At 29.5% G+C, this 19994-nt stretch overlaps 1 protein-coding gene across 12 annotated transcripts in view; it reads right to left on the reverse strand.

Moving 5' to 3' along the window:
• The window catches only part of LOC130895455 (ELAV-like protein 3), a 68942-nt gene that overhangs the window by 12840 nt on the left and 36108 nt on the right, over positions 1–19994 (reverse strand). For 4 of the 12 annotated variants that reach the window (XM_057802817.1, XM_057802783.1, XM_057802792.1 and 1 more), the window contains exons 3-4: positions 10517–10653; positions 8559–8712 (exon numbers count right to left, since the gene is read on the reverse strand). In XM_057802817.1, the coding sequence (XP_057658800.1) occupies positions 8559–8712; positions 10517–10653 (291 nt within the window). Of the gene's footprint in view, positions 1–4068; positions 4105–8558; positions 8713–10516; positions 10654–19994 lie in introns of all 12 variants that reach the window. The other 8 variants (XM_057802801.1, XM_057802833.1, XM_057802810.1 and 5 more) reach the window with 3 other exon arrangements.

Consider the following 19994-nt stretch of genomic DNA (forward strand, 5'->3'; position numbering starts at 1 on the left):
TTTATCAATATATGGTTTTTTTATATTTCATGACATGTTTCATTTTGTAACGAAAATTAGTAAATAGTTTTCTTATCATAAGAGCATTTTTTTTTTCATATAAAACTTTGAAATTTGTACAGTTAAGGAGAAAGTTTTTGGCAGGTTTTGAATCCCTAAAACCCCAAATTTTTCTGAAATAATTTATGAAATTGTTTTGCCTCTTAAGGCTTCTTCTTAACCATCCTTGAAGTAAAATTCAATAGGATTAAGATCTGAATAACTGACTTACGTGAGGGTCTCTTCTAATCTTACATGGTACAGAGTAACTTATCGAAATGCGTAGGGACTATATTTTGTAAATACCACTTTTTTTAAATTAAACAATAATTGATATATTTCCGTTTTTTAGAAGATAATGTTCATCTTTTAATTCTTCTTCAAACAACTATGTGACTAACATCTGATTGAGCAGTTATTAACCTTGTACTGCTTTCATGATTCTTTCAGCTAATTCTGGAATATCCTCGATACTTTAATCCATTTCTGAACGACCACTATTACCAGTAAGTTGGTGATCTCTCTTCTGTAAATTAGGATAAATGGAAAAAAATAATCATTTGTCCAGTATATGCTGAGTGGGATATTTTTCTGCGCCTTTCAGCTGATACAAAGTTTTTATTCACCTATGATTGCCAGAATTACAGATACTCTGTTTTAGCCCGACCAAAATCACTCATAATTGAATGCATATTCGCCATTTTTTAAAACGTGTAACCCATTCAACAGAAAATTCAATTTTTTATGCACAATAAACGAAAGCTTCAGTTTGTGATTATTAAATCAATGGTTTGTTAGTTATTCGTAGTAAAAAGCTTGCTAGGGGTAAATATCCCAGAAATCATTTATAAAACCAATTACTGATTTAATTTTAACTCATAAATTTTGAGGGGTTTATGGGCTTAAAATTTCCCTAAAACGTCGTTGTTTTACAGGAAACAAATAATGTTACGATAAGAAAGTCTGTATAAATTTTTATTACATAATGTTTAAACTGTTCATGGAACATTGGAACGAATTTATTTCAATTTTTTATTTTCCAAGGGATGTAACTTTTTATAAGCATATTAACGTTAAGATAAATTATATTAGAGTTTTTTTTGACCTGTGTGGTGCAATTTATCACCCACCTTTTATGTTACTTCAAATAGGAAATTCTATTATTTAAGGTATGTGAAATGAGTTACCTATATGGAATACTGTTGTTATCAGAATATAAAGTTCTATTCTTTAAGCGCTTTACTAGAAAATACGGAGCTTACTTAAATAATAAATATTAAACAGAATAAAATTCCCAAAATTTATATCATTATAGGAGGATTGCTACCTTAGAACATAAAGTTGCTACTTCAAGGTTGCTATTTAAGTTTTGGGATATGGCAACACTGATGTGAATATGTCAAATCTGACATTGCCTGGCATGTTATGGTGCGAGTACTCATAACGGGTTGCCATACGAATGCTATTTGAGTGGTTCATCTTGGTCAAAAAATGAAATTAAATCAAGAATGTTTTCGTGCGATTATTTTCTATGACTTTCGACGTGGATTAAACCAACACCCATTAACTCGCCTAGACTTTTGGTGATGAAGCATCATCTCGAACCACCGTATTTCGCTAGTTTTCCGAATTCAAGAGAATGAAGCATACTTGGGCATTAGTTCCGCTCATACATTCAATGTTGCATGAACATTTGGCTGTCAAAAAAATTTGTTGGCAATCAACTCTATGGTTCTTTCAAAACCAGCCAAATCCAACGAAAGTGGTTCGCGCACGCAAAACCATAAAGCCATATCCAATTATAAATATTAGTTATTACTTGTCTATCTCAAAACTTAGTAGCAGCCCTCTTTAATTGAATTTTGAAATCTAGTTTTTGGGTTTAGGTTTCTTACAAGAGATTCAAGATCTTAGTTATATAAAACCTAAAATGTAATAATGACACTAATCTAATAATATATACTATATTCTCTAGTCATAAATAGTACAGTCGTGGACAAAGTAACTGTTCTAATATTTTACATTACATTGAGAAGGAGTAGTTTGAAATTCGTATCAACATCAACAACTTTGGAAAAATGTCAAATTTATGTTGTAACGCAATTTAAAGATTGAATGAAATATGGATAGTTATTTAGTGGTAGTATTACCTTTCACTAATTTTTAGAATTGTAAATGGAAGGTGAATTAACTTATACAAAAAATTAGGTTTATCATATTTTCTCAAAACGAATTTTAACATCATCCTACGATACATAATGAAAAATTGTGTTTCTAGTTTACGTGAAACAAATTATATAAACTATGATTATAAGATACTTAGACCAAGTTTCGATTTAAAACACATATAAAAATAGTCAATTGATCAATAGTATCTTATATTATAAATTGCTCGAGGTGAAAAATATATCAAACATATGAGGAAATACAGAAAAAAGGAACATTTTTAGTTTAAAATGACATTTCTTTATAATACTATAATCGCTTTTACCAAAATTATACGAAATTTACGTCAATTTATGTTTTAAATACATAATTTTCATCAGTAACTGAATAATTATTAATAAACAATTATCATGCTTTTAGGTGCTCAGTACACAAGATAGCGAAACACTTATTTCTCTCTAAATTTTAATATATTGTTGAGATTCAAAGTGAAGGTGATGAAATTTGGCAGAAGAACAAGTAATTCCTGATTTTATTGTGTAATATAATTCAATAAAAAATAAAAGCTAATTTGAATAGAATTTAAGGAGTGTACGATTTTAAATCGAAAGTAGGAAAAAGACTTCTCACTTCCGACCGAAGACTGAAATTGCACACCATCAAATAGTGTTTTCAAAATCTCTATTGTTAATCTTATACTTTTTTCCTATTTCAAATGAATGTATGATCGTTTACTTACACTCTACCTGTATGAAATGAAAATATTTCATCAGGACACTGATTTAACTCCTATGAATTTAGGAATTGCAGTCTATTTAGATCGAATAATTCAAATTTTCAACTTGTTTTGTGACATTTGTTTGAATATGGAAAATAGTGGTGGAAACAATTGTAACTAATACAACCACGAAAGTTCACTTCATTAGGTACGAAAACCAAAATGGGGGTAATTAAATTATGAAAATAATACATTCGACCGATTTTTAATGAAACATGGTCAAATTTCGTTGCGCATACCGACAAAATAACAATGTTTAATCCCAAGAAAAGGTAACTTATCAAGTGCGCAAACACAGTGACAGTTAGTGAAAATTAGCTTATTATAAAAATGCTCACAATTATTATAAATAATATGTGTACCCACAGAATATAAAAATAAAATTTGTTAATGATTAAGTTGTCACAGTAATTATCAACTCGTGAATAAACTAAAAAAAAAAAGCTTAAAAAACGATGTTCAACTTAGTATAGGCAATATTTAATAAGTGTTAAATCAAACCGTTTGAATACCGCAGCAGATCAGTAGTTTATGGCTGGCCATAATTACCACTTGTACAGACTTCCTACTCTAATGCAAACATGATAATAATGAGCTCATTAAAAGCATCCTGGTGTTCGGACGTTGAGTTGTATTTACAAGAGAGAGATACAAACCTAACCTGTGCCACATTTTGCGTTTGAAAATACATTTTCCCATACCCCACTTTTGGTAACATTTTTGTAATGTAATGTTTGTAATGTTGTTGTAATAATTAGAACGGTTCGTTAAAAATATGTTTCGACCACATTTTACTATATAGTACCAAAATCAAAATTTTTACTTCTTTGAAAGTTGTTCAAAGTGTTTATAATTACTTAATTACTTAAAAATTCTAAACATAAATGATGTTCTGATAATTAGATTTAGCTATTTTTGTTTTGATAAACGGTTTTATGGCGTTGTTGCTTTATATTTATTACCTTTTTGGATTTGGGCCTATCGATTTCTATTTCGGAAATGGATAATAGAGTTGACAAAACTTCAACAATGGAAGCCAAGAAACGTTTGTAACAAATTACTTTACTATAAAAATGGCTACTTACCATTTTCAAACTGCTCATTCTTTAAATAACAATTTGCTGCAATAAAAATAAAAGAGGTTTAGTATGGAAAATGTTATTTTAGTTTATTTAGTATTTAGTTTCACAAGAATAATGCAATATACTCAATCCATCGCATTTGTTATTGATCACATTTTTGATTCCTCATTCAAACGAATATGTATTTTACATCTGCCAATAAATATTAAAAAATGGGTCAAATCTTAGTTGATGCCTATAAGACTATAAATTTAATGATTTTCTTTTGTCCTTTTGTTCTTCTGAATTTTATAACAAATGAATTAAATTTGTATACCTCAACTATAGCTAAATAAAATTATTTTCAGAAAATATTTCAGTACCATTTTTATTTCAAAATACCAAATTCCCATTTTTTGTATTTCCATACTAAACCAACCTTATCTTTATTGTTAGTTTTTCTAAAAATTGGTTTCATGCAAATCGTTTTCGTTAGATTTTGCAAAATCTATTGATAATAGTTTCTTTTTGTAGGTTTGATCTCACTTCATATTGGTCATAGAAAAACTTCTGCCCGAAATTCTACTTTAATATATTAATATAAATAAGTTATTCAACTAATGTTATTTGTCAAATAACTGTTGAAATAACGGTACTATATTGATGAAAATGTATGTATTGGTTAAGTAAACCAACTTTGAAATGAAATATTACAGCTGCAATCTACCTACACCCATTATAAGTACAAGGGTTGATCCCTTTGTTCCGCCCCTGACCCATTTATAAATTAAAACAAATAAAAATGGATCGTGTTGAAGAACGCCCCGTGATTAAATACAATCGTTGAATCTACAGGCTATGACCTCGTGTTGCAAAATCGACGTGTGGCAAGTAGTTTGTACGATAATTACCATGAATAGGTGCAAAAAGGCTGACTTGAAAACATTTGCAGTCGTCTTTTAATGCAGCATAAACAAGACAATTTTTTGCGAAATTAGTAACATCACCACAATGTAGAGCCCACACTGCAAACTAGGTAGTGAAAACATGAAGATTCACCGCGGTCGAAAGAGTTCAAATTGCAAACCTCAATAGGGAAGATCACGGTAATCGTATTTTGGGATACTGAAGGATTGATGTTAGTAGATTACTTTAAAAAATATATCCAAAATAAAAAATACTTAGTATGCCAAATTAGTTTCAAACTTATGTAACGCGATAGAAGATAAACGCCACAGAAAATTGCGCTAAGATGTGTGTGGATAACGGACCTAGTGACTGGTTATCTATAGCAGCACCTCAGACAGGCTTGGAAAAATTTTAACATTCGCGATAATCTCTAAATTTTGCTCCCAATAATTACTGACTGTTTCCAAAATACAAAAACATTTGCCTGGTAAACGACTTTTTTTCCCTTAATAAAGTGATGATTCAGTAGACGAACAATTTTTCTTCCAAGAGACACTAAAAATGCTAGAACGTCGATATGAGAAAATGTCTTAAGCTTAAATGTGACTATATTGAAAAATAAATAAATAAAATTTTGACCGAACTGGGTCAAGGGCGGAGCAAAGAGATCATACCTTGTTTATTATTTTATATTTATTATATATTAATATTAAATCACTTATCGATTTTCCGTAGTTTTTTGCAACAACAATGTATTTTCTATCTATCAATATCTCAGTATTGAAAATAAAGCTGTTAACCTCCGGTCTGAACACGATAATTTGATTATCGAAACGTGCGTCAGACAGTGTAATTGTGGGTATTGGTGGTAGTGAACAGTAGGTTCAACATAAGACTATACTGTATTTTCTACTGGATACAGTTATCAAAATGCAAACTGTAACACATGGTATAGGCGTGAAGTCTTCATTGTAAATCAATTTATAATATATCAACTAAAATACAGAATATTCTGTGTGGTTTTTTTTTCGGGAGGACTGCTCAGTAATTTTATTAAATACAATCAATTTGTTTACCCCCTCTAGACAACTAACAGCATTTCAAAAACAATGTTCCGAACTGTAGTTAAACTTTATTTTTTTTTGTGGTAATACATAACGGAGGTAGAGCTGTGTCAAGAAATATTCTTTTGAAAGGATGAGATATTATGAATTACCACAATATTACAACAAGGCTGCAAACTGTAACAGGTTTAAATGAATGATAACCTCGCCCTCATTTGAACACATCTGATAAGAGAATAGTTAACAGTCTCATTTCAATAGTTCATCAATGACAATCGCAGGTAGATCTAATTAACGTATATACGCATTACAAATAGAAAAATAAGATTGACGGCCACTAAACTCATTCAGAAATTAATTGTTGAACTTTCAGTGTGATGCTATTTCTAGCTCTGGAAATAAAGGTAACTAAAGTTATTGAATTTTATATTAAATTAATTTCAGTACGATACGTTTTCCTTAAGCAAATATTTTGGAAAAGTAATTTTTAAAATAATTCCAATTACTTGATTATAAACTTGAGTAATATTCTCGATTTCATAGACTACAATAAACAAAAATATGAATAAATTAATTCTAATTGAAAGTTACGGGTCAGTGGAAAGCTTTAGTGCAACAAGACTACACTAAAGATGATTTAGTCACTGCATTTCTATAAAACTCGTATGTGACGGTAAAAATTCAATAGTATATAATTATACGAAGTATTGGAACACAGCCAAATGGTCAACGTCTATTAATAAGTATAAGTAATCAATTAATTCCATACCCGTTAATAAAATGGGGTTTTCAACAAGCCTTTAATACAGAAATAAAAAAAACTGTAATATAAGCAGTTCGCTTTAAAAATAAATATTAAAAAATAATTTTCGTTAGCTAAAATTCTGGTTCAAAGTAAATTATTGCTAAAAAAATATACAAATTATATTTATATACATATATGTATATGTATATATATATATATATATATATATATATATATATATATATATATATATAACGTCCCTTTTTCTAGATTTTCTCATATTTTTAATTCGGCTCGAGCTTTTGGCTGTAGGATCAATTGTTTGTTTATGCAAATTGTGCAGAAACCATGTATTTTTTATAACAAAATACTTTTATTGAAAAAATATTTAACAAAAAAATTTGATTGGAATTGAATAACTTTAATCTAATCTTATTACAGGTTACTAAACTGCAAAATATGTACAAAAGATATATAAAGTAATAACAGCTACTCCAAAAGACTGTAATTGTATCACACATTATGAAATTATTATTATAATCAAGTTATGTATAAGTATTCTATACAACGGCTACAATTATAAAATCACTCACTAAAATTATCTGAGAATGGAAGTAGAAAATATACTTTATATAATCTTTTTAAAAACATAAGAAATTCTTACAAAATTGTCATTGGATTATTGAAAACACCAACGCTCACAATAATTACGAGTTTCGATAACCAAGTAAAAATATTGGGTCTCTGAAGACGACAACTTGGTTATCGAAACTCTCTTTAAACAGTGTAATTATTAGTGCAGAACATAAAGAGGCGTCAGGGTTAATTTCAAAACAAAAACAGACTGAAAATCGAAAAATAGCGGATTTTATGACAATACATGACAAGTAAACAATGAGAACAAATAAATGGAAAAGTCAGAAAGAATGACAACTTAGAACAGAATTTGCAAATAAAAAAAGGTTAGGATAGAGCATATCAAAGAAAAACTAGGGTTATAGTCAATCTTGTGATATAAAGAAATAAATCACTTTTAACAATGAGGTTTATTCATAACAAGATGTCTTTTTGTGAAAACAAAACTGTTTGTAATAAATTAACGTTCAAGGCTCAAACGTGTGACGTCTACATTATTTAATGTTTCCAATGTTTTAAAACAATTATTTTAGTATACCCATTACCTATAGTAAATTTAAAAAAAAGCTACTTAAACACAACTATTAAAATTTTGAATAAATCTATTATAAAGTAAATGAAAAAATTATTGGCTGTAATATACTAGAAAATAACTTCCCCAAAATTAACTTTCTAAAAACTCCATTAATGAATCATACGAGGGAGGTCGGCAAAATACGTCTGTTCATCATCTCTTGAAGCGAGTGTTTGAAGGTCAATAATAATAAGAAAGCAACTGCAGTACTTACTACCGAAAACAGTGGCAATAAAGTCATTGTTAGAAGAATTTTATGGCAACACATAAATTATTTGAAGAAAGCTGGAAAAGTAAACATGATATGGCAAAAGCAAAGTTTTACACATGAAAACGCAAGTACAGTGGTGTAATGATTAGTGAATAATGACTTTTGAAGCCGAACGTTACCAGCAATAATATGTTATCACAATTTATTCAATGGTTTGTACAAGTATGTAAAATAAAATCAATAGTAAATATTTCAAATTAAATTTCTAACAATTCGAAATTTACATATTGCGTCACTTGTAGCTGAGTTAATGGTTATAACAAAGTTTGCATAAACAAACCTGATAAAAATTAATAATTAAACGCTTTCTCTTACCTGTAATGTTGTCACAAAGAATTCGAGATGTAATTATCCGACCAAATGGACTGAAAAGTGTTTCCAAATCTTGTTGGGTCATGTTCTTTGGTAAACCAGATACATATAGATTTGCTCCCTTGATTGCTTCTGAACTTGGTCTCGCATATGATACCTGCAAACATAATCAAGTAAATTATTTGGAATTGAACCTCAGTATAACTTTGTTGAAAAATTGAACGTAAATGTCGCTTATCCTACATGTGATATATACTGCTACCATGTCAAAAAACAGAGTTCCTTGAAACGCTTGGCTTGAAACAAGACAACGTAGAAAAAATTAAAAGAGGTCTCTTGCAAGTCAAAATATTGTTTGTTGTTTGAACATTATGTAAAACTGTTGTCATTGCAAAATATCTGCAACTAACTGAAACTAAATCAAGTGATCTGACAGTTAGTTGGTCTTTGAATCAAAAGTATCAAGCTAAACTTCACCTGCGCATTGCACGTTTACCCCCTCTATGTCTAGCGGATTTTAATAATTACTACGTAATAATGGAACTTTGACAGGATTAATGGGATACTATGAAAGTCAATCCCTTATAGTAATCCCGTCAAAAAATTTTTTTCAAGTTAAAATTGTTAAATATTTGAAATATTTTGTAAATAGTTTCCCCATCCATCTTCTACTATACTCCTTACAATGCCACCGCCTCTACTTTGTTTTCAAATTGAAGAGATATATTTTCTTCAAATGTACTAATAAATATTTGAACAAACCTAAATGACCTTGTGATATTTATTAGAATTGACCATATCAATGCCTAACTTTATTATAAAAATAAATCAAAACAATTCTAATATTAAACGTGATGATTGATCAATACCTATACAAATATTCTAATTAAAAATAATAATACTTACTACACATTCTTATGTTTTAAAATAAATAAGACAACTGTATCAGATTTAAAATTGAAATTATGAAGTTTATTAACCATATGAAAATATAACCTAACAAAAGACAAATCCCCAATCTTAAGATTTAAAAACATGGAATATGCCATTGGTGGTTGAATAATTTCATAGTGTTTAGCCAATACCTGAAGGAATGATAAAATATTGTAAGATGGAATAGTGTTTTGTTCTATTGCAAAAAAATATCTAGAATTTCACCTGTCGGTAATATAGACTCTCCATATTGATATTTTGAGCTCTTCAATCAGTGTTTTTAACTTTTTATGAATGACAGTGAATTAATAAAACAAAGAATCGTGAAAAATAACAAATTATATTCTCACGCGTAATAATCTGCTACTCAGTATATATCTTTTTCAAAGTAAGATTATTTGGCACCCAGTACTCTGTCGTTTTATATATATATATAAGAGTAAATAGTTTGCAAATAAATAAAAGTAAATCAGTAACCATTATTAGAAGATAAGGTTATGAATTCTACATAGATTTATAAGAGAATATTATGTGCATAACCACATGCTAATATACTTTTAACTAATTTTAACTAATGAAATTTTACGAGCAGCTTTCAAGCTCCGAAAGCAAGCCACATATAACTCCAGCATCAGCAGCTTATCTTAAGAAAATACAATTATTCATTATAAAAACTGAAAGAACTGTAGAACTTTTATTGTAAGATAGACGTGAGTTTAAAGTATAAAAAGAAAGAAAAAATTCATGAAATTTGGGTTCACAATTTAATGATATTATAGATTCATTGAAAATTCATTTTTCTGGACGCGGCTCCGTTTAAAATGTAACTATATCCAATACGTGCTAGTTGAAAGAAGTTGTGAATAGAGAGTAATTTAATGCTAATAAATATTAGGAACCGACGTAAATAGGGGATGATAGAGACGAAAGATTAATATACATGGTGTATTATAACTAAAAATCATATTTACTAGAAGAAGTGTATTGAATTTGATCATTCTTAAATGACAAGTCAATTGAAATCTTACCTTTATAGTTTTATTCTGTAACCTTAATCCGTTCAGAGTGTTGATTGCTTTCTCTGCATCTTCTGGTCGATGATAATTCACGAACCCATAGCCCAAGGATTGCCCTGTAAGCAATGGACTAGTCATAACCCCGGGAACTGCAGAAATAAAAAGTTCCAAAAAAAAACAAATGTTAATAACAAAAACTAAAATGAAACTAATGTTAGAACGTTAATAGTATACGGAGGTTAGTAAGAAAACTGATGTTGTAAGTACCAGATGTCTCATTTTCTTTCATATAAACACGTAGTAAGTTCAATTAAGTAATGCACTTATTCAGTAAGCTAAACAAACTATTTAGGTAAATGGATTGATAATTTACCTTTATCAAAGAAGTAAACACATAATATTTTAATATGAAAAACATCCTGCGGAATTTTTTTATTTGAGAGAACCCCATAAAATATTAAAAAAATTATTAATATCCACCCACGCTCGATGCGTTTGAAGCAATTTAAAATGTTATTAATGATCTGAAAACATAGTGGAATAAACAATCTATAGTTGTCTCCAATTTAGCGGAGCCACATTTCAAACATTATATCTAACGGTATATTACATCATACTCATACGATAACAGATAGTACGACTGTAATGTTACGAATAACTGATAACAGATACCATACTAAATGACCAGTTTTTATTTAAAACCGGGTCTCCACTGGATACAGGAGATCAGTTTGAAACGTACCACTCTCGGTTTTCAATTAAAATACATCAACCCTCTAACGTATACACACACAACCCATAAAATACCAAAGAGAAATGGGAGTTCACTAATACCTTATTTTAAAGCCGTTAAATTAGTTTGGCAAAAATAGTAAATACTCGTTTCGGTATTTTGAAAAAATGAAAATTGAGAAGTACTGATATTATATATCAAATGTTCTGCAATAAATTTTGAAAATGTTTTCCGTTATTTTCTAATAGTTTGTTTTGAAAATTGTCTCTAAAATTTCGAAAAACTGCAAGAAACTCTTTTCGCAGTTATTCTTTTCTTCATATCTTCAAAATCCCGACATCCTTGTATGAACGATAAATTTTAGATCGAAATGTGATCGTGGTTATCATTATATGGCTCTTCTTTCACAGGTAAATCTATCAATTAGTCACTGTCTAGCTCCGAAATGTTGGAAATGATTAAGAGCTTCTTGCAAAGTCATGTTACCAGCCGCATCAATTTTATTGACCAAACTAGTTGTTATTAAGGTGTATATTATTTCATGAGTCATAAAGTAGAGCGCACTCGTTAGATTTTCGTCAATGAATATAGGAAATGATAGTATTCCCAAGAATACAAGCATAAACTTCCACTTTGTTCTGGTTAATTGTAAAAGCCGATAATGTTCCACGAAATTCTATCCTGTTAAATAGCTGGTGAATTTTCATTTTATACGGGTAAAACTGATTCAACTGTAGTAGAAAATTATATGAAAAATTCTGCAGAAGAGGTGTGTTAGCACTGCTACATTAAAAACAGCGATTATTTCTTCTTTTATGGAACCAGTTTCATTTAATCCAGAACATATCTGCGACTTGAATTACTATCCGTATATCTTTCATTTAATATTGTTGATGTTAGTCTTCCACATAACTCATGATTAAAGAATAATTGTAGTTGTTTGTTGAAGTGTCAAAATCATTTTAAAAAATTAATAAACGTGCAACCTTCAAATAAAAGATAATATGAGGTCGGAAATGTTGAATAAAAAATTTTAAGAATGCTTTCCGTGCGATCTTCATTTTTACGTTACAATCTGTACGACTACAAAACATTATCTTAGATTAATTACAATCTTTTTAAAAATATTTTTTTAATATAATGCTTCTACATATTTTTGTTGGATATTAGAAGTAATTCAACACAAGGACTTTTGGAAACTATGATCGGGTTAACCTTATCATGATCTGAATGTTAAAAATCTAACCCAGATCACGTTCATGGATGATCAAAAACTAATCCGAGTTAATTGGGTCATAGTCATATATTTAATCCTTTTTCCCTTTTTATCATGGTTACCAATGGATAGGTAAATGGGATCAACTGACGGGTTCTTTCATTCATGTATGGTTCAACTTCAAAAATAATTTATTCTCTTTAAATGGCTGTTTAATATTAATTCTTTGAATTTAAATTTTAAATTCCCACCGAAAATTTAACGAAACGTTAGGAAACTGATCTAAATCTCAATCTGGTTTAAGATCCGCTATCAGCTGATAGGTGATCTATCTGAACCTGGGTTATAATAAAAGCCCTACAATATCACAATGTGTTATGATACCTAAAACTGCCAAAAAACGGGGCCAAGTGTGGTATTTCTGGAAAGGTAATTAATAAATTTTTGAAATGAGATTGAGTTGTATTCGGCTTCGTTAGAGAGTTGATATAATTTAGTTTTGAGTGACGTATTTTCATTAGATTTCTCAATGTTTATTCAATTTTGACACTCCATTTTGGGTTTAGGTTAATTTTCGCGAATGGTTTACAACTGACTGCTACAGAAACAGTGCACATATTCGAAACGCCGGTTACCGTGAAACCTCTTATGCGCGAATGAGTAAATCATATTTCAAAACAATGATTGTTTTTCGATAATCATGGAATTGTACAATCCCACTGGATTTCTAAAGGTTAACATTACTACCTTCACGTTTTTACTGAACTTGTGAAATCATAAAATAAAACGATAAGAAATATAGTTGGACAAATCATAGGATTCCCGCCAAGATAATGCACGGACTCGGACCTCATTTCTTCTCAAGAGGTTTCTATTTCCGTTCAGTATTCCAGTCTTAGACCATCCACCTTATTTGCTAGATTATACGCCATGTAATTTATGTTTGTTTCCATGGTTAAACATTAATAGGGCCAATATTTCTGTCCTATAAAATTGTGAACGAAAATGTGGCACGCGCCAAAAACTAACTGAAACAAGAAGACTTCCAGCACTGTTTCAAACCACGGAAAGTTGGCAAGGAACATTGTAGGGATAGAGGAGGGGTATATATTGAAAATGATAATATAAATGTATGGAATCAAAAATTCAAAATATTTTACAGCTTCAATTTAGTTATCTAATAGCCACACCTTGTACATCAAAATACCTTTTTTCGCGTTACTGTTTACGAATTTTGAATCAATCATTTTAATTAAATCGATTATTTCGATATCCATCATATATTTAAAACCGATTTTGTTATTTTGTCAAAATTATAGAATTTGAAGTCATTTCCATATTTAGATAGTTAGAGGAAAACCCATGAGACATCTGGTATAATACGACCCCAGCTATAGCAAAATTGAAATTGAAGAAGTTATTAATCAACTATGCACAAAACGAATTAAGTTATTTCTGGGTTACAACACGTCTTTATAGCATTTGAATTTTTTTGTGAATTAATGTTAGGATATTTTAATTGAGTCAAGCACCGCACAATTTACAATTTTACAGCCGTCAATCCTTGGTTAAATTCATTAGATTAAGAAAAACAAAATTACGTTGATCTATCTACTTGATGAAGCTAATAAAAATAGTTCATTCGAATATGTCTATAATCATGTTATATCCCAGAAATATATAAAGCTTTGTTAGTAACCAATAAAGTTTGCATTATCTACAATAACAAAAAATGATACATTTTTCCATGATATTAGTAAAAAATGTTGTAATATATCGATAATGAAATGGACAAAATTGCAAAACAATATTTCAAAACTATATAAATCATATTAAAGTAACAGTTCATTTTCAAATTATTTTGGTACCTACAAATATAATGGCATCAATATAAAATAAATCAACCTATATGTATATGTATGTATATAAATTCTCTTTACAATAGTGTACAAAATAAGCTAAAACAAAAATTTAAAAGCTGATATCGCATAATTGCAACGTTTTTTGTGGTAAACAAAGGAGTACCAATTCTAACGAACTTATCGATTGATTTATACAGGACGATTCATGTTACAATGTAATAAAACTAAATTTGGTTCCTTAATTCAAGACTATTGGATAATTTTCTATCATACTTACTAATGGATTTAGGCTTAAGAAAATACATTAAAACTTGGTAAGATATAGTATATTCTACGTCACTGGCGTACTATCATTTTATTAGGATTTTTCGATTCCAAATACTTTTTATGTAAATATAGTCTTGCTGATTCAATCAAGATTTTGCAAAATATTTACAGTTAAACATGAGACTGCAAAATCTCGCGTGTACAAATTAAAGGTATGTCTCATAGTAGGATTTGTCATCATGAGATTGTATTTAATATTTCATTCTATATAGAGTTGTCCTTTGATTAAGGTTTAATATCCATAAATACCCCGGATAACATTAAACCTACGTTGAAGAATACAACTTAGCAATCGTTTTGGAATAGGATGAATATGGTTTAGTACTCTAAACATTTTCAACCATAAAAAATTTATAGAGTATCCTATGTAAAAAATAGAATAAATACAAACAAGTTAAACAAATTATACTTACAATATCAAAACATGGAAATATAACAATTTATAAAAAAGTTCATTGAGGCCTCGATTCGATTCGATTAGTTTATCCTGATTTTGAAAAATATTTTTGACTAAATAGCAACAAAATTATTGATTTTATTGCAACTCTTTACAATTAGTAATTTAGTATACAAAGATTTTATTTGTTTTAAAAATAAAAATATAAATTAACTGCCTGCCAAGGAAACCACTTCCTCTGTCATTCCAATGATGTGGATGAAAAAATTGGCAACTAAGTGTGAAGTTAAAGTTTTTTTTTCAATATTCGAAAAATTGAATAATAATCGTCTAGCGCATTAAGATACAGTAAATCACATTCCAAAACAATGATGATTTTTTTTCTATATTCATGGAATTGTGTAATTCCACTGGATTCCTAAAAGTTAACATTACAACCTACACGTTCTTATTGAACTTCGTTAAATAATGAAGAGAAAACGATACGAACTATGGTAGGACAAGTGATAAGCTCATTCCATTTGATGATTTAATTGTATCCCATTAGGACACAGAACTGCATACCTTCGACAAGCAGCAAGACATAAATAATTCTTTTGTGTATTTCAACATAGCAAATCTCACATTTCTTTATTGGGAAAATATATTATGGTCAGCCAATTTCCCATTTTCAAATCATTAAACAAACACAACATTACATTTAAGTTATTCTATTCCACTTCTAAATTGTACCACTTAGTATACCAAAACGGTTTTTAAGAAATCAATTATATATACGTTTTAAAATTTATTTATTGGTTTTAAACTAGAACAGAGTACCACAATGTTTTAGTTATCTATTAATGCACTCTCATGATGACAAATAAAACCATCTATTCAACAGCAAATATCTCGCGAAATCTCACCTGAATTGGCACGGAGTATGTTAGGAAGGCAAAAATCCCCCCTTACTTATACTACATATAACAAACCTCAATATATTTTCATCAACTTGAATCTATTATCCAGTATGATAGCAAAACATCTTATAGTCTTGAAGGAACGAGCGAGATCAATTTTTATATTTTGATTTAAAATATATCAAAACGGGGGAATATTTTAGTGTTTTGGTTCAAATCCAAATTTTAGGCTCAAAATTTTCTGAGGAAAATATTTACACTTATCGATAGATACCTTTAAAGGCCAACGAAAATAGGTATTATATTGATGAATGAAGTCATTTAATTTGTATATCTGAATTTCTAAAATACGTATGTCTACGACGTTTTGGTAATTTAGTAGAAAACGACGTCTGTTTTTTTTTTCGGTTATTTGACCTCAACAAAATTTTTTATGTGGGTTTACAAGTGAAATATGATGATACCACACCCTGTATCATTGAATTAAGCAGCCATTATAGGGCAATATTGATTTTTATAAATTTATTAAAGCAATATTGTCCAGCCACAAATTCAGGTGGCTATGATATTAAAACAATAACATTAGTTGTTGTCAATTTATTCTAAAAAATATCTTCTCTACTAGAAATATGTTGGCATGCTATTTACTTATAGATAATTTGAGAAATATAAGACGCACACTCAAGGTTTATACAGAAATTGTTTTTCTCATGAATAATTCCAAACATAAATACTTCAGGCTATGTTGCCTAAAAGTTGAAGACTGATCATCTAATATTTTGGCTTATCTTCAATACGATTTCTTGAACAAGAAACAGAAATACGTTAATGTTCAATACAAGGAGTATAAAAACATATGTAGCAGCCATATAAAATGCATTAAGCACAAGGATTCTACTGACCCTAAAACTAGACTAAATTTCAATGTCGTGATGTGAGTTTAACATAACAGCGACCTTTTCTCCTATAAAAAATATTAGTTATGTAAATAAATTCGATAACAATGGTATTGTTATTGACTATCATTTGACTGACATTCTTGGTGGCAAAAAAGTGGATGCAATAAATTTTCAAATATGCCCAATCAATGCTTAATGTGGGGAGAAAAGTACGTTTTTCTTCAAAATATTTTACTAGAATTGCTTCAAATTTCCTCAGTTGAAATGTGAATAATGTACTGACACCAAGACGGACAATAATCTCAAGTCTTATTGGGAATGGTCTAAATGTTGCGTTTCTATGGCCATTCCGATCTCCGGTTATTAGATCTTTAAATTATTTTCTTTGGATTTACTCAAAAAGTATGGTTTATGTGACATTCCATATTAATTCATATGATTTAAAGCAAAGGTTCAAAGTTTTTCTAACTCTTGGATCATTTTCAAATTATTATTGACTACAGTGAATACCCTGCTACATTTCGACCAAATTCCTAAAACTATTCGACACATGTGGAAGATCTAACGATGTATATTTATGTAGAACCATGTCGAGTCTTCTGTGGATTGGGTATAACTGATTCAAAGCATAACATTTAATCTATACTATATTATAAACTAGAAACCATTACAGCAGCATTACATTGAATCTTTTAACAAAGAATAGAAATTAACAAACAAATTAACAAAGAATAGAAAGAATGAATATTATGTGAAAGTGATACATTTAAACATTTGCTTCAATCTTTTTTAATTAATTTTTAGTTGCCTGTTTGATTTTTTAGTGAAATAATTTGGAATTATACAGCTGAGCCATTACCGCTACTGCACAATACGATGACAAATCTGCTATGGTTGAATTTGTTTTTGGAAAGAGATATAAAAAATATATTATCATTAACGTCTTATTTAAAAAAATGTAGGATTCACGTAACTGCTAAATTTCATACATGAGAACAATATAAATGAAAAACTCGTTTTATTATTCACAAAAGAACGTACAGGTGCTACATTTGAAGCCCAATTTTCTCCCGAAACATCTGAAGCCTCAAAATAGATCTGAGACATTTCTGATTGACAAAGTAATGGACTAAAACATTATCTTGGTTATATTGATAATAGTACCGAGCAATATTTTAAGTTCTTGCCAGCAAGCTACTACATATTTGAACGAAGATAATAAATAATCATTAAGGTCTGTTGAGAAAAAAAACATAAACCTAAGTATAGACGCGATTTAAGACAAATGGTCAAATTTGTGAGGTTATGCTGTACCGTTCACTCAAGATATATACTTAATACGTAAGAAACTTTCTTTAGGTTAATGAATATCTTACAATAAGTTAATTAATTCAAACGTCTCTGCTTATCTTAATAGTTCTGTTTGTTTCACATCTGTTCTTGTTTTTTTTTGTATTCGCTATTCAAAATACTGTGACCATTACTTTTCGAGAATATATTGAAAAATATATTCTATATAGAACGAAACAAAATTTCAATGTCAAAATATTTATTACTCAACATATTCATATGGCCAATTTCAAAAGGAGAGAACCTCTTTTAAATCATACCATGGCATGCGATAATAATTACGTACTTTTTCCTGTTTGGTTTTTTCAAATTGCTTTTCTACGTAAAGTATAATTTGTAATAAACACCCCAAATATCTTTTCTCTATAAATAGTTTGTGTTATATGAGCAAAAACTAAACTATCTGTCAGAATTTTGCGAACCTTTATTAAGTTACACTTCCGTCAAATTTCCCTCGTATTCACTTTTTCAACGGACGCTATTTGTTGGCGACCTCAATTTGCAATGAAGTCATGTATTCGCTCTATTTGGTTGGCCTCCATGCTCATCGATAACTTTAAAACCTACCAGCGGGTATAAATGAAGTTATATTTAAAGTTTGTTTTAATTTTTTCATTTGAGTGAAACCTTAGAACGAATTAAAAATATGTATAGAAAAAATGTTACCATTTCAAAAGCATTTCGCCGATACTGGTTTAGTAATATATTTAGTATTCTTATTGTCAGTAAAAAATAATCTAATTTTTCCGTCAAATTAAATAGAATTAAGAGGTATCAAGGAATATAAAAAAATTAATATTCGTTATTTTTCTTAGTCGATACAAATCGTGTGAAATGTATCAATTTCGTTCAAGGTAAATTGAAAAGTTTGAATAATTGTAATTTTCAACTTGTGCATGTACATAATTCAAAAATAAATGTTTTATAAAATTTTAGTTTCAACATGCCAGTTATTAGCTAAAAGTCTAAAAGCCTTTTGGTCATATTTGTCAATAAAAAACTATAGAGGGTGTCTTATAAATAATGTTGATTGACATGTTCACTTTTTAAATAATCATAACAAAAGAAAGCCTGAATATTCAAGTATAGCGGACCGTATTCTATGGTTTTAACCCAACGTTCAGCAAGCTCATTGAGGCCTTGGTAGAACCATTCTTTGCGCTTAGAAGCAAAAAATTTCAGTTTCAAGATCTCCTGTGCATGCAAATTCTTTCGCAGAATGTCTTGTTCTAAAAGAACCCGCTTTCATTCCACTAAACCTCCGATAAACCCTCATACATTCGCATCAGCTGTCCACTATATACCCCGGCATTGTTAGCTCGATCATCTGGAATATGGAATTATGAAGTACACTAAACCTTCATAATTCTGCCAGACACACAACAACACTTTCCACTCGAACAGACTTCTCTTTGCGACGGGTTCTGGTAATTGTCGTTTGTCTAATCACTGATTTTCCATGTTCGGGTTGTTTAGATAAATCCAGTTTTCATCGCAAGTAATAATGTGTCTAATAAAGCGATCATCTTTCATGATCACGTTAATTCGTGCTGCACTATTCGACAACTTTTATAGATCTTATATACTTATTTTAAATGACGATAGCCGGTATCTTTAGAAAGTAGAAGAGTCCAATAATCGGCTAGTGCTGGCAACGATCTTCAAACGTCACATCTCCATTATTAAAACGATTAATCAACGCTGTACCTTTCGCTCATTAAATGTTTCTTCCCCTTCAATTCCACATATGTTCCTCGCTGCCACAAGTGTTAGTGCTTTAAAAATACAGGAATTACATATTTATCGC

The sequence above is a fragment of the Diorhabda carinulata genome, chromosome 1 (genome assembly GCF_026250575.1).
Source record: "Diorhabda carinulata isolate Delta chromosome 1, icDioCari1.1, whole genome shotgun sequence".
NCBI lineage: Eukaryota > Metazoa > Arthropoda > Insecta > Coleoptera > Chrysomelidae > Diorhabda > Diorhabda carinulata.